At 42.1% G+C, this 19,377-nt stretch overlaps 1 protein-coding gene across 1 annotated transcript in view; it reads left to right on the top strand.

Moving 5' to 3' along the window:
- Positions 1-19,377, top strand: part of LOC122814457 — a 1,903,843-nt gene that overhangs the window by 1,804,375 nt on the left and 80,091 nt on the right. Inside the window, 1 exon segment of the mRNA XM_044087037.1 lies at positions 7,727-7,852. Coding sequence (XP_043942972.1) covers positions 7,727-7,852 — 126 coding nt within the window.

The raw sequence follows: 19,377 nt of genomic DNA, 5'->3' as shown, positions 1-19,377 counted from the left end.
ACCTTCATTGGTTTATAGTTGGTATTAGAAGTGGAGGTAGCCATGAACCCTTTTGATTTTACTGAGTGTTCCCTGGGTTTTTCTAGAGCTGGGGCTGTGGCTGCCACACCCTTAGGCTTATGACTTTTAACCTCATGCTGCATACTATCAAGATTAGCTGCAGAAGGTACTGGAAAGCTTGCTTTCTCATTTCTAAGCATACGTGTGTGCCTTTCTGTAAGCTTGTATATCTGACACATTTCTATGGCCTTGTTCAACGTTAAATCACTGTCTCAAAGCAAAATCCTTCACACTGTGTTATTATTAATACCATACACAGGCTTGTCTTTTATCAACTCATCCCTCAAATCACCAACCTGCATGTTTTAGCCTTATTTCTCAAGTTTGTTATATATGATGCAAATGAGTCACCAAGCTTTTGATCTCTTGTGTAAAATAAGTGTCTTTCCATTGTAATACTCATTTGGGGGGGGGGGGGTTACACAATTCTCTAACTTTGTTTTAAGCATTCAGGGTTTTCCCGTGCTGCAGCCAGTACCCCAATATAGTGGCTTTCCCCACCCTTGCAAACACAGCAGGTGCATACACAAATGAACACTCTCTTTCAATGGCTTCTGACCCAGCTAAATTAAGCAGAATAAATGCCTTTTGTACATGCTTCTTTGTCAGAAAAATTATCCTGTATGAAAATGTCATTTTCCTGCTCAAACGCTCTCCATTTTTCTGCAGTATTATCAAACACAAGTGGTCTGGGTCTGTGAAATCCTTCTGTCATACCCTCAAATTATAGTAAAATACAATACAAGCTTTGCCCTTGTAATTATGTATGAACATGCACACACATCAGATACTTGTAATAATATTCAAATGGACAATAAACTCTTTGAAAGACTGTACTCTACAAAATATTTTTTGAAATGACTGTACTTTGCAAAACGACTGTACTCTAATACTACACACACCTGCCAACACTTTGTACACTTCAGATATTTCGAATAGCTTTAATTAATGTGACAAAGTAGTACATTAGAAAAGGGAAAAACATATTTTTTGTATACATTTTATGCAATTCAGATATTGTTTCAAATGTTTTTGTAATTACTTCAAATATTTTTATCAATATGTTGCAGTTTCAGACATTTTGTTCAATTAGAAATTAGTTTTGAGCATTCTGAGTGCTTTGTTTTATATTTGTGGTGAGAAACCTCATTTATGCGAGTTTTAGTACCTGGAATTTGTTGCTGATGTGTTTGCAAGTCATTTGAGCAGTAGGGATGATCCACTTCTTTATATTCCTCCATTTCTAACCATGGCTTTAACTGTGGGTCCCATTCTGCCACCATGTCACTCGTCTTGTACATACGAATAAGACAAAAAGGCATGGGTGTTCATTTAAGTAGTTTATTGCATACAGACACATCAGGATGGATAGCAGGAACATTAAATTTATGAACTAATTACTACATACATGCATGCTTTCATTCTGGCCGCTCACTCAAAATGGCATTCTTGCTTGCACGTGCTCAGTATTTATATGCACATGCCCACTGACTGGAATGCTTCTTAAAGGTACATCACTCACTTTGATCAATAATGTACACATTTGTGGTTGCACTACACTTGACTCTACAAATCAGCAAAGTATTTCCATAGCTGGACAATTAGCTCCTAACAATCTCCACTGTAAATAATGTCCATCAGTTAGAGAGTCTGTGATTGGCCTGTACAATTTCTGGGAATAATTTTGAATCTGACAGTGTCCCAGCTACAACCTTCATTCTGTTCATTCTCAGGCTGCAGTGTGGACACAGTCTTTTGCATTGTAAGACTCCACAAAGACAGAATTCAGGCTTTTCAAACAACAGTTTACACTTTTCACGTATTTTCCACAACCACAGCTTACTTCTTTCTCAAGTTGCTAAGTCTCTCCCATGATTCCTTGTAATAAATTCCAAGTGAGAGTGATCTAATTCACCCTTTGGATCCACTGGCCTCAGAATGCAGATCTTTTAGGCAGTGAATGTGCATCTGTCAGGCCTCATGGTAAATATCTTTTAACATGGTGAATGGACACCAGCAACAACTGCCTTTTCATTCCCCTCCCACATCTTCTTATACATGAAAGCAGTCATCACGGATGAGGAAGAACAGGGGTGGTAGGCATTTCAACAGATAAAGAGTTCATGTTCTCTGGCATTCATAATAACCTTTTCTTTTTTATCAGCATACTAGAGAACAGTCTTGTTGACTCCCTAAACATTTATTGGACTTCCTTCCAGTAGGGGTTCTAACCAAATAGACAGTCCAGCAAAGCCTGATCCTTCCCCACTGCTGGGAAGCCATTGAGCAAACAGATGATGTCCAGCAACTGTTTTCATGTTGCCATCCATATCCCTGAGAAGACTACTTTCTTGGTTGACAGCTGAACACTTATCTACTGCTGCACCATGAGTGGTCTCTCAGCACCTCTGTGACAAGGAAGATTTTCCAAAAATTGTGGAAACCTTGTTAAGACTTGTCTGCCTTCCTGACAAACATGAACTGCAGTGATATCTCCTCCCTTATTCCATCTCCAGTTAACCCCCAGGGGATGTTTTAGCTTATAAGAGGCCTCTTGGGCTCCCATACGCTTTTTTCCCACATTCTCTGATAAGTCTTGTCCAACAGGCAGCACTTCACAAGGCCAAAGCCATCCTGTTTGATCCTTTTTGGCTTCAGCAGAGATGGCTTCCTCTGCTTCTGCCTCAGTGTTTGGAGAAGCCCTTGTTTAATGAAACCCATTTGTTGAAATTTTACAAAGATTTTGATAAGGGTACTTTCTTCTAAAGCTCTCTGCTATGAGATCCAGTACACCCTTGGGATTTGTTCTTCATTCTGGAAAAAATAGGTCCCAGTTCCCTTTGAGCCAGATGATACATAGTACACATAAAATACCTTACCTGAAATATGCTTTTCTGTAGCCATTACAAAAGCCAGAAGAATTACTGAATTTTATGTATTTTCTTATTATCTGACTGTATGTGTTTTTACACAGAGCATGAATTTATCTTGAAACAAATGCCATCTTCCTGCCTAAAGTAGTGACTGAGTTGAACTATTACATCAGCTGTATGCATTAGTTCCAGTCTCCTCCAGCCATGAGGATTACTTGCTACATTGCATGAATGTTTAACACCAGTTGAGATGTTATGTGGATAGAGCCAAGCCCTTATGTAAAGATGTTTATCATTTCCTCCAAGTTTCTAGGCCTTAAAGTTTCTGAACTTACTCTTGCTGGTTGGATTTATAAATTCTGTTAAGTATAAAAAGCCATTGTTACAAGTGAAATAAGCCACATTTCTTTAGAGTCTTGGCTAGCTTGGGTGTCCTCTTCAGAAATGCAGCCCTTGATGATATTTGTGTTTTTTGCAATGGTTGTATGATCTTCTTTAAATTATTGTTTTGTAAGTAGTTACTAGGCTATTGGTCAGTGAGGAACTTAAGAAGCCCAGAGTTACATTCCTGCTTTTTACTTTTTTTTTTTTTTTACAATAAAAACTGTTTTTTACTCTTGTTTTTGAATTATGAATAACCCCGAAGACGATGGAACAGGGATATGTTGGGAGGTTTACTTGTTACCCTTTTCTATAAGGGAGGTTGGTGCCAAGTCAGGCGTGAATTTACAATTTCACATCCATTCATCCAGATTTCTTTGGAATACAGTCAGAAAAGTACTTTTATGCTTAGTTGAAGACTGTTCCATAGAAGCATAATTATCTCTGATATATATATCCCACCAACATGTCCTGTTTATGTTGTGAAAAAGACTGGGATTCCTTGCTCAGGTGTTTACACTACAGTGTTATACATCTGACATAACAGGGTCTGTTGAGGGTCTTTGTTCAAAACAGTTTGCTTTTTATTAGCTTGTATATTACTAAGAAGAGAGACAAAGCTTAAGGACAGTTTTCATAGTATTTATCATTTAGGCTCTTTATCTATGTGAGAAAACATTCCGGTCATTCTAGGTGTGCCAAGTGTTTGTACAGGTCCATACTGAAAGGGGCATTATATTCACTGATCAGCCTAATTAGAGCTGAGTACAGTGGAATGATTACATCCCTTGACCTGGACACCATATCCTTAGATATAAACTGTGCAATGAAAAAGGACATCCTTACAGTAGTGGATATGTGGTGATCAATGGACAGTTCACTGTCAGCATAGGTTTCCAGATCCTTGACTATGGGATCAACTTTCACGGTGTGTTTCCTTTGCAAAACATTACCTGGATCTTGTTTTCAGATGTAAGTCTACCAATACTGCTAAAGATACTTTCTCCTGATGGTCCTGTCAGTAAGAAGAGCTTGGGGACTCACTCTTGTCAGGAATTACAGTCGCATACTTGTTATAATAATAAATCTTTAAGATTGCAGTCCATCCATCCATCCATCCATAGCCCCCTTTTCCTCTTTTTGCACACAGGATCAGGGTGTCACTTCATCAGTGACAATCTTGTAGAGCCAAGGTTCACACCACCAGGTGGTTAGCCCTGCTGGGGTCGTTCTTCCACACCACAAACTTGCATGCAACACACTGCTATGACAAATTTAGTTTCTCCATATCTGCATCTAATATATAAAGAGCATTTGACCTTCCAAACAAATAAGAAGTTGTTCTGATGTATTCCTGAGGTGTTATATAGTCTGCTTATTTATGCATAGTTACAACTACTTATTCAGTTTGTAAATTGTAATGAAAAAGGTACACTACCAAGAACACACATATGTTAATCCTGTTAAAACAAAAATATCTGTGACCTAATTTTGAATGCATTCTTCAAAAATTGAGGAGTAACGCTTTTAGTTTAATAGAAAACTTGTTAATCCACTCAGGGAATACCCAGCTGACTAGAAAAAAATACTGTGTGAGCTGGTTGAAGGTAATATAACATCCTATAAAGTACAAATGTTTAATGTTGTGCTACATGTAAATAGTAAAAAAAAAAAAGAAAATTTAGCTGTTACATATACGCAGTCAGTAATGGCTGACAGCGTCCTCTACATCCCTGGAAGGGCATTAATTACACATTAGCAGACACCCTCGATGGCATTATTGCATTTAGGCAGTTGGCTCTTTGTAAAATTGTTGTGTTTTACTTACTTATGTATTTTTTTAAGTACTATTTATTTTTTAATATATTTTGATGTAAAATAATTCCTCCGCCTAATGTTTCATGCTTGCTGTGGTTTATGTTAATGGTGTTGGAGGAAGCATTTTTACATCAAACATATTTAAAAAAATAATAATGCATAAAATAAGAAGTAACTGAAACACAACAATTCTACATACAGCCCATTCTCTATCCCACACACACATACACAGTATCTTCTGCTTTCACACATATACATATACACACACAGTCTTCTCTTTTTTCATACACATATTCACTCACACAAGATAGATCTCACTCCCTCTCTTTCTCTCTCTCACTTTCTGCATCTCTTTCCATCTTTCACACACACACACACACACACACACACACACACACACACACACACACACACACAGACACACCTACCTTTTTTTAGTTGTCTTCTTTTTTTTTTATATTTTGCACTCGCTAAACACCAAAAGTGCTGTTTAGTAAGGGTAAAATAATGGCGGCCGTTTAATTTCTTCAGTGAGTGCCACGGTAACTTGATATGCTGCCACAAAGTGGCGGACTCATTCTTCTCAGTGGGCATTACTTGTACATTATTACCCTGCTGAAGAACTCTCGTTATCCAATCAGGGTATTGATGTATGGTTTGCCCATTGTCTAATTAATGTTAATCTAGATAAAAACAGTAAAAAACATAAAATAAAATTCCACTTCTTTTAATCAACTATTTCATTGATTAAAATTAACTCATAGGATTCATAGGTTAGTACTAGGCTAACTGCCCTTGCAAGCTATTTTAAGCCTAGCCAATTATCCCTTGTGAGACTCAAACCCTGCACCTTAAGTTTGTAAGGCAAACACCTTAACCATTAGGTCACCCTCCCATCCCACTGCATTGCAATGATTCCTTAAAAGAGCCAGAACATGAGATGAGCCAAAATGACTGTAAATAGTCCTATTTACAGACTTGGACAGTATGTTCTCCCTCATCAGTGAAAGCTGCAGTGTCCACATAATAATCATTCATGTTCCAAGAGCTCTGTGTTTCATTTTTAACCTTGTTATACAAATTGGTCAAGCTGATATTTTCATCAATATTTCAGTATATCCTTTTATAATCATGACAAAAAGCATGCAAATATATTTACAAAGTGAATAATATACAGAAGAAAGTATAAACAAGCTTTATATTACATTGATTAGTGTTTCAGCAGTTGGCTGAAGGCTGCCTATATCTGTTTACAAACGTATACTAGTTAATAATATAGTGAAGTTTTGAGGTAATAGGAGTTGGATGAATTGGAGGAAAGGAGCTGAGAGGGATTATAAAATACTAGGTGAGGGAAGGGTGGAAGAGGTGCTTAAATCTGTGGAAATAATTTTGGAATGGAAGTACCAGGATGTTCACTGAGTGAATAATGAGGTAAAGAAAACTGTGAACAGTCATTTGGAGGAAACCATTCTATTCTCTGGAGGACTGATTGTGCTCCAGTGCTGATATTGTGAATGTGGCCAGAGTTGGGGAAAGTATGCATGGAATTTCAGCTGTTCTGGCTTAACTTGGTAATGACAGATCGAAAGCTATTGTTAATGGTGATATAATACTTGTTAACAACAATGGCCCTTTCTGTAATGTGGTAGGATATTGCATTGGTCAGTAGCACAGTCTTTATTGGGCTTTCTGGAGTAGTGTGTTAGTGGGCCTATTTCCAAGTGTGATAAGTAGCAAAACACATTCAGGTTTTAGTACAAGCATCCATTTTATTATAGCTTTTTGTGCTTTGTGGTAATGGTGGCTATCAAGTTACTATGCAAATGTTGGGTTGTGAAGGACTGTTTTAATAGTTGTTTCTGTATGATGGGTAAAGAGATGTTTTGGCCCAGCCATACATGTTGGTATTTATAACTTTGTGCAGAGGAAATATTGTTCCATAGACATATAAGATGTGGTGATATTCTGTTTGAAAGGCAACATAGTATCCCAAATATTAAAGTATTTGTGTTTTTAGTGTTATCCATAGTTATATGGGCTAGAAACCAGCAGCAGAGCTGAATGAATTGCATATGTAAAACTTTTTGGAAATAATTGCTATTTCTCCTGTGCTAGATAAAATAATCTGCATGGAGGTTCATATTGTATTTTGGGAGATCAGGAAAAGGTCAGTTTATGATCATATACAACAGAATGTAGCCCAAGCATGGAGATGCATGGGACTCCTGTAGAACAACTGGGACTTTGGAGTTTGCATTGTTAGGATATTTTCTCATTAGTCGTTTGATAGAGAGCTTCTGCACCATGTTACAGATGTGTTTTAAACGCCTGTAGATGAAATTATATTCCTCTGTCAAAGATCCTGCATAGATCTTCAAACACAGCACCTGTTAGAGCACATTGATCAGATTTACTTTAGATAAATGTAAAGCTAAGCAGAGTGCTGTTAACTTATTAAATGCTGGATGGAAACCATGAAAGGGCATGTTTTGGATTCTCTTAAGTAAGATATATATAGAAATTTTCTTGCAGATTATTTTTATAGATTTTGATGAGTAGCATTTAATGTTATAGTCTTGTTTCCTATGAAGGATCTGAAGTCCCGTCAGAGAAATTATTATTGCTCCTTAAAGAAGGTTATGGTGAACAGCCACAGGATGATGATGTCAGAAAAAATGCCACAGAAAAGAACGATAACCCTGTCCACAACCTGAACAGTAAGTGAACGACTCATTAATGATGAATTTTATAAATTTATTTTCTACTGATATGGATATGTGTGGTGAGAATAGAAAATGTAGAGCCTGGAAGACTGTTTAACCTAAACATTTATATGTAAAGCATAGTTTTATTTGTTGTTTTTAATAAAAAACAAGTCTATCTCAGTGGGCTAATGTGGGAGTCAATCGAAAGGATGAAGGCGTTAAGGGCAGGATTACTGCTTGTTTATTTACTTCTTTTTTTTATTTTTTTTTCCTGAGCAGAACCTCCTAAACATTGAGATTTTTAAACTGTACAGGCAGGTGTGAGGCAATTACTGAAGTCGATTTTTGTCCAGTAGGTCAGTTAATTACTCATCAGAATGTGAAAGTTTTGAATATCCCAGTTCTGGCTGTTTTAATTTACTAGTGTTGAAATGTAATTTTATTTTTGCAGTAGATAGTGATATGGATATGGGCGTAGGCATAGGTATCGACTATGCGAAGGATACAGTTATTGATTCAAGAAAATATGTATTTCATGAAAATGATTTAATTAGTCCCCATATGGATAGTTGAAAAAGAATATTACCTGCATAAATGCACCCTTTAATTGTGGGGTCACTATCTCATCTTTGTTTCTGAAATATCTGAAGCATTTTAGATTGATCTGAATAATAATTATTTGATTGATTGTAGAATGGGAAAAGTAGTGGAAAAAGCACATCTCTGCACTGTTGTGTAGAAAGGCTGAATTAAATGCACACGCATTCGCCAAACTGTTAGTTGTAGGATACTGATATAGATACTGGATGAAGCTTCCAGACAGCATCTCTATAATGTGCATCATGTATGTGATTTTTGTAGTTCTGATATCTCAGGTATGGAGCAATTGTCATTTGGCAGTTACCAAACTTGATGTAACAGTTGCAAGTAGACTGCTGGTTAAAGTCTGTAGGCCAAAACTCTCCATGTCAGCAGTAGGTTTATGAAGATGTTCTTCGTGTTTTACTGTTGCAGTCATCACCTGTGGGTTATCCCTACTGTGGTAGCCATCAGCCAGCCCGAATACCAGAGTCAATGTTTTTCTGTGTCAGCTGCTGTCGCTTGCTGACTGGCGTCAGGTCGTTAATGCTGTAAAGGAAGGCAGCCAACGTCATTGCATCAGTCTTTCTTGCCGTGGAGCCCGTAGCAGGAGCAGGCAGCAAGTGTGCCAGTCGGTCACTTCCAGAGTTCGAATTACAGCTGAAAACTTCTAAAGCTAAGTACCCCGTTGGGGACCCTTTTTTCTTGCACTAACCGATGTCTGAAAAAGTTAACAATTGATGTTCTTCGTGTTTCACTGTTGCAGTTATTACATTTGGGTAGTCTGCTGGCAGGTTGTCCTCAGTCGGCCTGAATTCCAAAGTCTTGGGTTGTTCTGCCTGTGGAAAGCAAATACCAGAACAAAACTTCCACTCTTACTGCATCACTTGTTTAGGCCCAGACCATGGCATCCCCCTTTGCCGGTTCTGTGCCCTGTTTAATGCAAGAACTGTTCGTTGTAGAGCTGTTTTTGTAACCAGGTATTTTTGTCTTCGTTTTCCGAAATGGCGTCCATCAGCCAACAGTCTGTAGACTTTCTGAAAAAATGTAAGGATAAAGATAGAGACAGACCACACAAGGCCAAACCTTCTGATGACTCCTCCGCTAAGCAGGTCATCAGTTCTCCTGAATTCAGTGAGGCACCTTCGCAGCCCCTGATGTCAGATTTGATACCTTCGCAGGCCTCTACGGAGACCCTTTTGCAGTCTGGTATGCCGCAGAAATCGTATTCATCTTACGAGCCTTTGGTTGTCTCTGCCTCAGATGTGTCCAAAGCCGTGATGCAGGCACCGGCTTTCAAGGAGATCTTTTCACACTACCGAATGTAGACTAAAACCAACGTCCTTTGTTCCAACTACCATTTCTCTCAAACCGATGGATACTCTTAGGCCTAGAGGCAGGGCCACTCCCAAGAAAATAACCAACAGCCACCATTTTACCCCTCCTCCACCACCCTAAGCTCAAATGCTTAAAATGGCAGAGGATCTTATCACCCTTATCAGGGGTAGTTAGGCCGCCTCTTCTAAAAGGAAAAGAGACCCTTCCCCTGAAATTCTGACAGAACAGGATTCTGAGGAGTCTTATTATTCCAATTTTGAAGAGGAGCAACAACCTCTTACTGCTTATGAGGATTCAAATGCAGAGGAATACATTACTTCTGCCTCCCCACCAGAACATATTTCCTTTTGGGAAACTCTTCACACCCTCAGGGAACATTTCCACTGGGCATCCCAGGACTTCCCTCAGTCTAAGAAAAGACTAAGAGAGTTTCTGGACCTGTCCCAGCACAGACCCTTGACCACCCCCCCTATCATAGAGGTGGTTGATGATGTCTTCCATGAATCCTGACGCCCTCCCACCTACTCCCAGAAAACCTGACAGGTACTACAGAGTACTGGACTCTTACAAATACTTGTACAAAACTTCTGCTGCAGACCCGGAGATTACTACACAGGGACCAAAAAAAGCTAAGGCTAGTTCTGCAAAGAATCCTACTCCTTCTAGCAAGGACTCCAGAGCTCTAGACAGATGGGGTAAAAAAGTATACACCTCTGCAGCCTTAGCTATCAGGGCACTCGGCTGTCAGTTCCACATGTTAAAATATCAACAACACACATTGGTACTTTTTAAAACAAAAGATTTCTACCTTTTCTAACTGTGCCAATTCAAAAGAGCTAGCAGATTTACAGCACTCTACTTGTCAAGTGGCTAAACATTCTTTACTCTGCGGATGTAATTCCCTAAAAGCCTCAGGCAGGGCAGCAGTGTCAGGATCTGTCATTAGCAGACATGCATGGTTGAAGGAACAACCTCTCCCTGATCATGTCAAGTCTAAATGAATTGATGCACCCTTGGATAAGGACCGCTTGTTTGGAGAAAAAGCAGAAGAGATGCTTAAAAAGATGGAAGACAAAGCAAAATCTATGCAAACAGTAAAAGATTTTCTTCAGCTACAACCTCCCAGGTTCAGGAGGAACTTTTCCTCAAAACACTGATCCTTTCTTGCATCTTTCAGACAGGGGCAAGGTAAGCCCCACAGGGTCAGACCACCAATACTCCTGTCCTAGGGACAGCAGAGAATCAAACAGTGGACTGCTTCTGCTCCAAAGGCAGGTAGTTCAAAGCCATCCATGTATGGCAAAAACTCTCAGTGACTTCCTCTTCCCCCTCTGCCCTCTTTTCACTCACCAAAAACTAGGAGGAAGGCTCTCCCTCTGCAAAGAGAAGTGAATGTTCTTCGTGTTTCACTGTTGCAGTCATCACACTTGGGTTATCTACCTGCAGGTAGCCCTCAGTCGGCCCGAATACTAAAGACTTAGTATTTCTGCATCAGTTGCGGTCGCGCCAGGACTGACGTCAGGTCGTCAGGGATATAAAAACAGGCAGCCGACGCTGTTACATCAGTCTTTCTCGCTGAGGAGCCCGAAGCAGAAGCAGTTCGCCTGAGTGCCTCTCAGCTGCTACCTGAGTTTTTCGTTCCGAATTGAAGTTGAAGTTTTCTAAAGCTAAGTACCCCATTGGGGAACCTTTTTTCTTGCTCTAACCGATGTCAGAAAAAGTAAACAATTGCCTTGCCTGTGGAAAGCAAATACCACACAGAGATTTTCATTCCTACTGTGTCACCTGTTTAGGCCTTGAGCACAACGTACCTCGCTGTCGCTTTTGTGCTTTGTTCAACGCCAGAACTATTAGATGTTGGGCCCTTATTGTAGCTATTTTCGCTTACAGCTTGAGCTTTGGCAAGCCAACTGACTACCGATCTTCCGAAAATACAAAAGGATAAAGAGAGAGACAGACCGCACAGGTCAAAAACTACTGACGATGCTACGGTTAAACCAGTCACCGGATTGCCAGTTCAAAGTGAGGCGCTTTCACAGCCCCTGATGCCCGCAACTATGGATTTGCAGGCCGCTACAGAGACCCGTTCGGAGTCCGGTATGCTGTGAGACTCTTCTACAACTAAGGAACCTGCAGATGTCTCTACCTTGGATGGGTCCTGAGCTGCTGAGCAGGCACCGGCTTCCGAGGACGTTCTTATTACTGACACTTGACAGAAACCGATGACTACTACCGCATCTTCTGTTCTCTCTAAAACTACCGTGTTTCTAAGGCCAAGAGTACAAGCTACACCTAAAAAAAAAACAACAACCCAATCTCAAGCACCTGCTTCCTTGCCACAATCTCAAATGCTTAAAATGGCAGAAGACCTGATCATGCTGATCAGGGGAAGCCAGCCTTCCCCTGCTAAAAGAAAGAGACTTGTCCCCAGCAGCTTTATCTGACCAAGAGTCTGATGACTCTGACATTTCTGAATATGAAGACATGCCTTTATCTGCTTATGAGGATTCAGATGCAGAGGAATCCATTCTGTCTGTTTCCCCTCCAGAGGATTTTTCTTTTGGTGAAACCCTTCATAATTTAAGAGAGCATTTCCTCTGGGAATGCCAGGATTATCCTCAGTCCAAAAAGAGACTCTGAGATTTTTTAGATTTGCCACAACATAGACCCTTAGCTATCCCTCCTGTTCTGGAGGTTGTGGATGATGTCTTTATGGAATCCAGTCTGACAACTGATACTTTACCCCCTGCTCCCAGGAAACCAGATAGGTACTACAGAGTTCCCGACTCTCTCAAATTTCTTTTCAAAGATCCTACTACTGACCCAGAGGTCATTTCCCAAGGGCCTAAAGGTATAAAGCCAACTACAGCCAATAATCCCATCCCTTTGGACAGAGATTCCTGAGCTTTAGACAGATGGGGTAAAAAAGTATACAGCTCTGCAACTCTAGCCATTAGGGCATTGGATTGCCAGTTTCACATGCTGAAATACCAGCAACATATTATGGAACTTATTAAGCAAAAATTATGTACCTTTACAGACTGTGCAGAAAATAAAGGATTACAGGAGCTTATGCATTCTGCAAGCCAAGTCAGCAGGCATACCATACAATAGGGGTTTGATGCCCTAGAAGCATCTTGCAGGGCAGTATTCACTGGCTCCATACTGAGAAGGCATGCTTGGCTTAAGGAACAGACCTTGCTAGACCATCTCAAATCAAAACTACTAGATGCTCCTTTGAATAAAAATAGTTTGTTTGGCACCAAAGCAGAAGATGTTCTAAAAAAGATGGAAGAAAAAGCTAAGTCTATGCAGACAATCAAAGAGTTTTTACAGGTGCAGCCTCCTAGATTCAGTAGGCATTGCCCCTCAAAACATTGGTCCTTTCCTGCCCCCTCTAGGCCATCCCAAACTACGCCCAGGGGAAACAGACCCCCCCCCCAGATTACAGTATCAGGGTATGCAGAGATCTAAGCAATGGAGTACCTCCACTTCTAAAACAGGAAGTACTAAGCCACCCCTTTATGGAAAAAATTCACAATGACTTGTCTACCCCAATCCTCACCTCTGCCCAAATACTTGTGCCCCTAGGAGGAAAACGTACCCACCATGCCAAAAACTGCACCTCCATCACCAAAGGCCGATGGGTCCTCAACATTGTATCCCAGAGGTACAAAGTTTACTTCCACACACTGCCAACCCTGAAAGGGTTCCCAGACCATCCTCCAAACCAGTGGGCAGAAGCACAAAACCAAGTTCAATCCCTGCTCTCCATAAGGGAAATTCAACCTGTTCCTGCAGAACAGTTAGGTCAAGGGTTTTATTCCAGACTTTTCCTGGTACCCAGAAAAGAGGGCACTTTGCACCCAATCCTAAATCTTTCCATTCTAATCACCTTCCTGGTGGTACTAAAATTCAAAATGCTCACCCTTCAGCAGCTTCTTCCTATGCTGTCCAAAGAGGCGTGGTTAGCCACCCTAGACCTAAAAGAAGCCCATCTGCAAATCCCTGTCAGGGCCTCATGCAGGAAATACCTACTTTTCAGGACTGGATCTATGCATTATCAGTTCTTTGCACTTGCTTTTGGCTTATCTACTGCTCCCAGAGTGTTCACATTGCCTGGCTCCAGCCATTGCCTGTTGCAGACAGAGGTCAAATTTACCCATACTTGGACGACTACCTGATTCAGACAGTCAGTCAGGAAAAGCTGTTTCAGCACCTGACATTTCTAAAGAACCTTCTAACCTACTTGGGGTATATTATCAATGAAAAGAAATCAAAACTAGTCCCCAGTCAAAAGATTGTATTCCTGGGAACAAGCTTGGACACAGCCTTCCAAATGGCATTTCTTAGTCCAGAAAAACAAGCCTATCGAACAGCCTACTTCACTCAAATGGCCACCAGATCTCAGCTGTCTGCAAGGAAAATCCTGCAGGCTCTAGGGTTCATGGCCTCTTGCATTCTACTAATTCCATATGCCATACTGCATATGAGGAAACTTCAGTGGTACTTAAAAAGTCTTTGGTGCCAACATTCTCAAGACCAGGAAACCACCATACCTGTCATACCTTGTCTAAGGACAGAGTTTCTTTGGTGGGCAGCAGCATGCAAACATAACAAGGGGCTTCCCTTTACACAACCCCACGCTGCCCAGACCCTAACCACAGATGCATCAGACTATGCCTGGATGGCACATCTGGGAGACAAGTGCATTCAGGGCCAGTGGAGCCCAGTTCAAATTCATCTGCACAACAACCAAAAAGAGATGCTAGCTGTTCAGCATGCTCTGACAGCTTTCAGATCCCTTCTCTCACCTGGACCCCTGCTAATAAAAACAGACAACACCACAGTTATGTGTTACATCAACAAGCAGGGAGGATCTCACTCTTACCCACACTGCAGACTAGCCATGACAATGTGGAACACGGCCTTGGACATGCAGATCCATCTTCAAGCTCAATTCCTGCCAGGCAAACAAAACTCTCTGGCAGACGACTTAATCTCCTAGATCCACACGAGTGGCAATTAAATTCCAGCACTTTCAGCCTGTTAACCCAGAAATGGAGGATACTAGAGGTAGACCCTTTGCCTCACCCTACAATCACCAGATCAGCAGGTTCTGCACCAGGACACCACACAGCAGAGCATGGAAAGTGAATGGCCCTACACTTCCAGTGGGTAAACCTCTCAATTTATGCCTTTCCCCCTCTGCCTCTTCTTTCAAGAATACTACTGAAGATAAGACAGGACAGACCAAGGGCAATCCTGATTGCTCTAAACTGGCCACACCAGTACTGGTACCCACTACTGTGCAGCCTGTGACCAGTGCCATCATGGCATCTACCTCAGATCCCAACCCACCTCACTCAGCAAGAGGGACAGATACTGAATCCACAACTGCAAACCGTGAACCTTGCAGCCTGGATTATTCCTTGAATTCTCCCCCAGTGACCATCCTAAGCAAACAGGTACTGGACATCATTCTGAAAGCCAGAAGGCCCAGTACAATCCTATGCTGATAAGTGGAAAAGGTATTGTTCCTGGATTCAGTCTAAAGGAGCATACACTGCTCTGCCCTCCTTGCCTCTAATCCTGGATTACCTAGCAGTTCTATTCCACAGAAGCCTTTCCTTCTCTTCCATTAAGATCCATGCCTCTGCCATCTTGACTTATTACAACACTGAGCCACCTCTCTTCTTCCACCCTCTCATTAAATAGTTCCTGAGAGGGGCCAACAACATAAGGCCACCAAGGAGAGCACCCACCCCAGCATGGGACCTTAACTTTGTACTGGAAAAGCTCACGCTCCCCCTCTTTGAACCTGCAGTGTCAGCAAAGTTAAAATTCCTCTCTTGGAAAACAGCCTTGCTTCTAGCCATCACTTCAGCTAGAAGAGTATCTGAGCTACAAGCGCTTATGGCTGTGGAACCCTTCATTATTTTTTATGCTGACATGGTCTCCCTCAGAACTAACCCTACTTTTATGCCTAAAGTGGTATCCAGTGTAGCTGTCAACCAATCTATCCATTTGCTAACCTTCCTTCCCAATCCTCAAAATAAAGGGGAAAGGATCCTGCACTCTTTAGACATGCACAGACAGCTCAGATTCTACCTTGACAGGACCAAACCCTTCAGAAAATCTGACCAGCTACTTCTCAGCTTTGCACCTGGGGCAGAGGGCAAGGCCATATCTAAACAAACTATTTCCAAATCGATAGCACACTGTATCCATTTTGGTTACTAACACCATGGGAAACCAACTCCTCAGGGGGCCAGAACACATTCCACCAGGGCAACCTCTACCTCTATAGCTTTCCTCAGGGGAGTTCATACCAGGGACATTCTGGAAGCTGCTACCTGGAGTTCTGTTCATACCTTCACCAAGCATTACCACCTGCCTATCTTTTCCAAATCCAGTGCAGGTTTTGCTACAGCAGTCCTGCAGGGCATATTAGCCAGCCCCATCTCTTCTTGACTGCCTCCACCCACTCTTCAGCTTTGGGAATCAACCCAAGTGTGATGACTGCAACAGTGAAACACAAAGAACATAATACATTTGTGTACCCTTACCATAAATGTAGATGTTCGAGTGTATTCACTGTTGCAGTCCTGGTTTCCCACCCTCCAGCCCCCTTCTCTCTCTCCCTCTCTCTCTACTTCTCTAAATGTATTACTAACCCTTTACAGGGCTATTGGTATTTGTTTTTTCCATCATAACTTAGCTCCCTATTTGGGGGCTCCTGACATTTGGGGCAAGAAAAACTGATGTAATGGTGTCAGCTGCCTGTTTTTATACCCCTGACAACCTGACATCAGTCCTGGAGTGACAACAACCGATGCAGAAATACTAAGTCTCTGGTATTCGGGCCGACTGAGGGCTACCTGCAAGAAGATAAACCTGTGTGTGATGACTGTAACAGTGAATACACTTGAACATCTAAGTGTGCACATCTGTACTTTTTCTATAACCAAGGACCAATGGGTCTTAAAGATCATTTCTCAGTGATACAAATTCTCCTTCACCGAACTTCCATTTCCAAGAGGGCACCCAGACTTGCTTCCAAATCAGTGGGCAGAGGCATTGAAACAAGTCCAAACTCTCATATCCCAAGGGGCAGTAGAACCTGTTCCCTCAGATCAAACAGGCAAAGGCTTTTATTCCAGACTATTCTTGTTCCCAGAAAAGAGGTCACTTGTCACCTCATCCTGGAGCTTTACATTCTGAACATCTTCCTGGTGGTCCCCAAATTCAAAATGCTAACTTTGCAGCAGCTACTGCCTATGCTGACAAAAAAATGCTTGGTTAGTTACCCTAGACCTAAAAGATGACTGCCTCCACATCCTCATAAGGGAATCCTGCAGAAAATTCCTTCACTGCAGAGTAGGCTCACAACACTTTCAGTTCTCTACGCTACCCTTTGGCTTATCTACTGCTCCCAGGGTATTCACCAAATGCTTAGGCCCGGCCATAGCCTTTTGCAGACAGACAAATGTACAAATTTACCCTTACCTGGATGACTGCCTCATTCAGGCAGACTGCAAAGTAAAGCTCCTTGAGGACCTCTTCTTTGTCAAAACCCTACTAACCTCCTTAGGGTACACCATCAATGAGAAGAAATCAAAGCAAACTCCCTCCAGGGAGATCATTTACAGCATCCCAAATGTCCTTCCTATCCCCAGAGAAACACAGCTTCCTGCATCTCTACTTTACACAGCTGACTTCCAGAAGTCAACTCACTATGAGGAAGTTCCTGCAAGCCTTAGGGTACATGGCATCCTGCATCCTTCTAATTATTCTGGCCAGGCTTCACATGAGAAAAATTCAGTGGTACCTAAAGAACTTTTGGTGTCAGCACTCTCAGCCTCTAGAGACATCTCTACCTCTGATCCCCTGTATAAAGCCCAAGTGTCTCTGGTGGGCAGAGGCCTGTGTTTAGAACAAGGGTCTTCCCTTCACCTTCCACCCAACCGGGCAAACCATTACCACCGACGCCTCAGACATAGCATGGAGCGCTCACTTAGAAGTCAGGTGCACCCAAGGACTTTGGGATGCACAGCACCTTCCCTTACACATCAACCCGCAGGAAATGATGGCAGTACAAAAGGGTCTGACAGCCTTCAAACCGCATCTCAAGCCAGGGGTTCTCCTTATCAAAACAGACAACACTACAGTAATGTGGAACATCAACAAACAGGGAGGGACCCAATCTTACCCTCTGTGCAGGCTAGCCATGAACCTGTGGCTGACAGCCTCGTCCATGGGACTACATCTGATAGAACAATACCTACCAGGGATCAACAACACCTTGGCAGACTACTTAACCAGAAACCTTCTGGACCCCCATGAATGGCAGCTCCACAGAAAAACCTTTCTGTAAATCACTCAGACATGGGGGATTCCTGAGGTGGACCTCTTTGCTTTGCATCCCAACCATCAGCTGAAAAAATTCTGTACCAGGGAGTACCACCACCTAGCCTGGAAGGTGGAAGCCTTGACCTTCCTCTGGAACACCCTTTTTATGTATGCATTCCCTCCTCTGCCTCTTATCCCCAAGGTTCTGATCAAAATAAGAGAGGAGAAGCCAAAGGCCATCCTCATTGCTCCAGACTGGCCCATTGGTACTTCTTACTGTGCAGCCTGACCTTAAAGCCTCCCAGGCAGCTTCACCTAATCTCAGACCTCTTAACTCAGGGAAGGGGGAAATGCTGCATCCAGACCTGCAGACTCTCAAACTATCAGCGTGGATTATATTCTAAAGGCAAACAAGGGGCTTCTATTAAATGATCAGCTCCTAGATGTCATGACAGAGGCCAGAAGGCCCAGCACCAGAAAATCCTATGCAGGAAAATGGAAAAGATTCTGCTCCTGGAGCCAGTCCACAGGGGGGAAATACCTCTCACCCTTCCTTCTCTCTTATACTGGACTACCTTGCGGAGCTTCTTAATAGTGGCCTCTCCTTCTCCTCAATTAAAATCCATGCCTTGGCCATTTCAGCTAATTTTAATACAAAACAGCCCATTTTCACATTCTTTGATTAAACAATTCCTAAGAGGGTCTTCTAATATCAGACCTCCCAGAAGGCCACCCACTCCAGCCTGGGGCTTGAATTATGTTTTGGAAAAACTTACTTTACCTCCCTTCAAACCTGCTGCTTCAGCAGAACTAAGGTACCTCTCTTGGAAGACTGCTTTTCTCCTGGCTATCACCTCAGCCAGAAGGGTTTCAGAACTATAGGCACTGATGGCCATTGAGCCCTTCATCATCTTCCATGCAGGCAGGGTCTCCCTGAGGACTAATCCCTCCTTTATGCCCAAGGGGGTATCTAATGTAACTCTCAACCAAGCCATACATCTTCCCACCTTCTTTCCTAACCCTCAAAACAAGGGGAAAGAATTCTGCACTCACTAGACATGCACAGACAGCTCAGATACTATCTGGACCATACTAAATCCTTCAGGAAAATGGACCAATTTCTTGTCAGCTTTGCCCTGGGGTGCAGGGGAAGCCCATGTCCAAACAGACCATTTCCAAATGAATATCACACTGTATCCATTTTTGCTGCAGTTTGCATGGGAACCTCCCCCCAGGTCTATTCGAACCCATTCCACTAGGGCAGCCTC

This window comes from Protopterus annectens, chromosome 10.part0 (assembly GCF_019279795.1).
Source record: "Protopterus annectens isolate FY-2018-M chromosome 10.part0, PAN1.0, whole genome shotgun sequence".
Taxonomy (NCBI): Eukaryota; Metazoa; Chordata; order Ceratodontiformes; family Protopteridae; genus Protopterus; species Protopterus annectens.
This window is presented reverse-complemented; position numbering and strand designations above follow the sequence as displayed.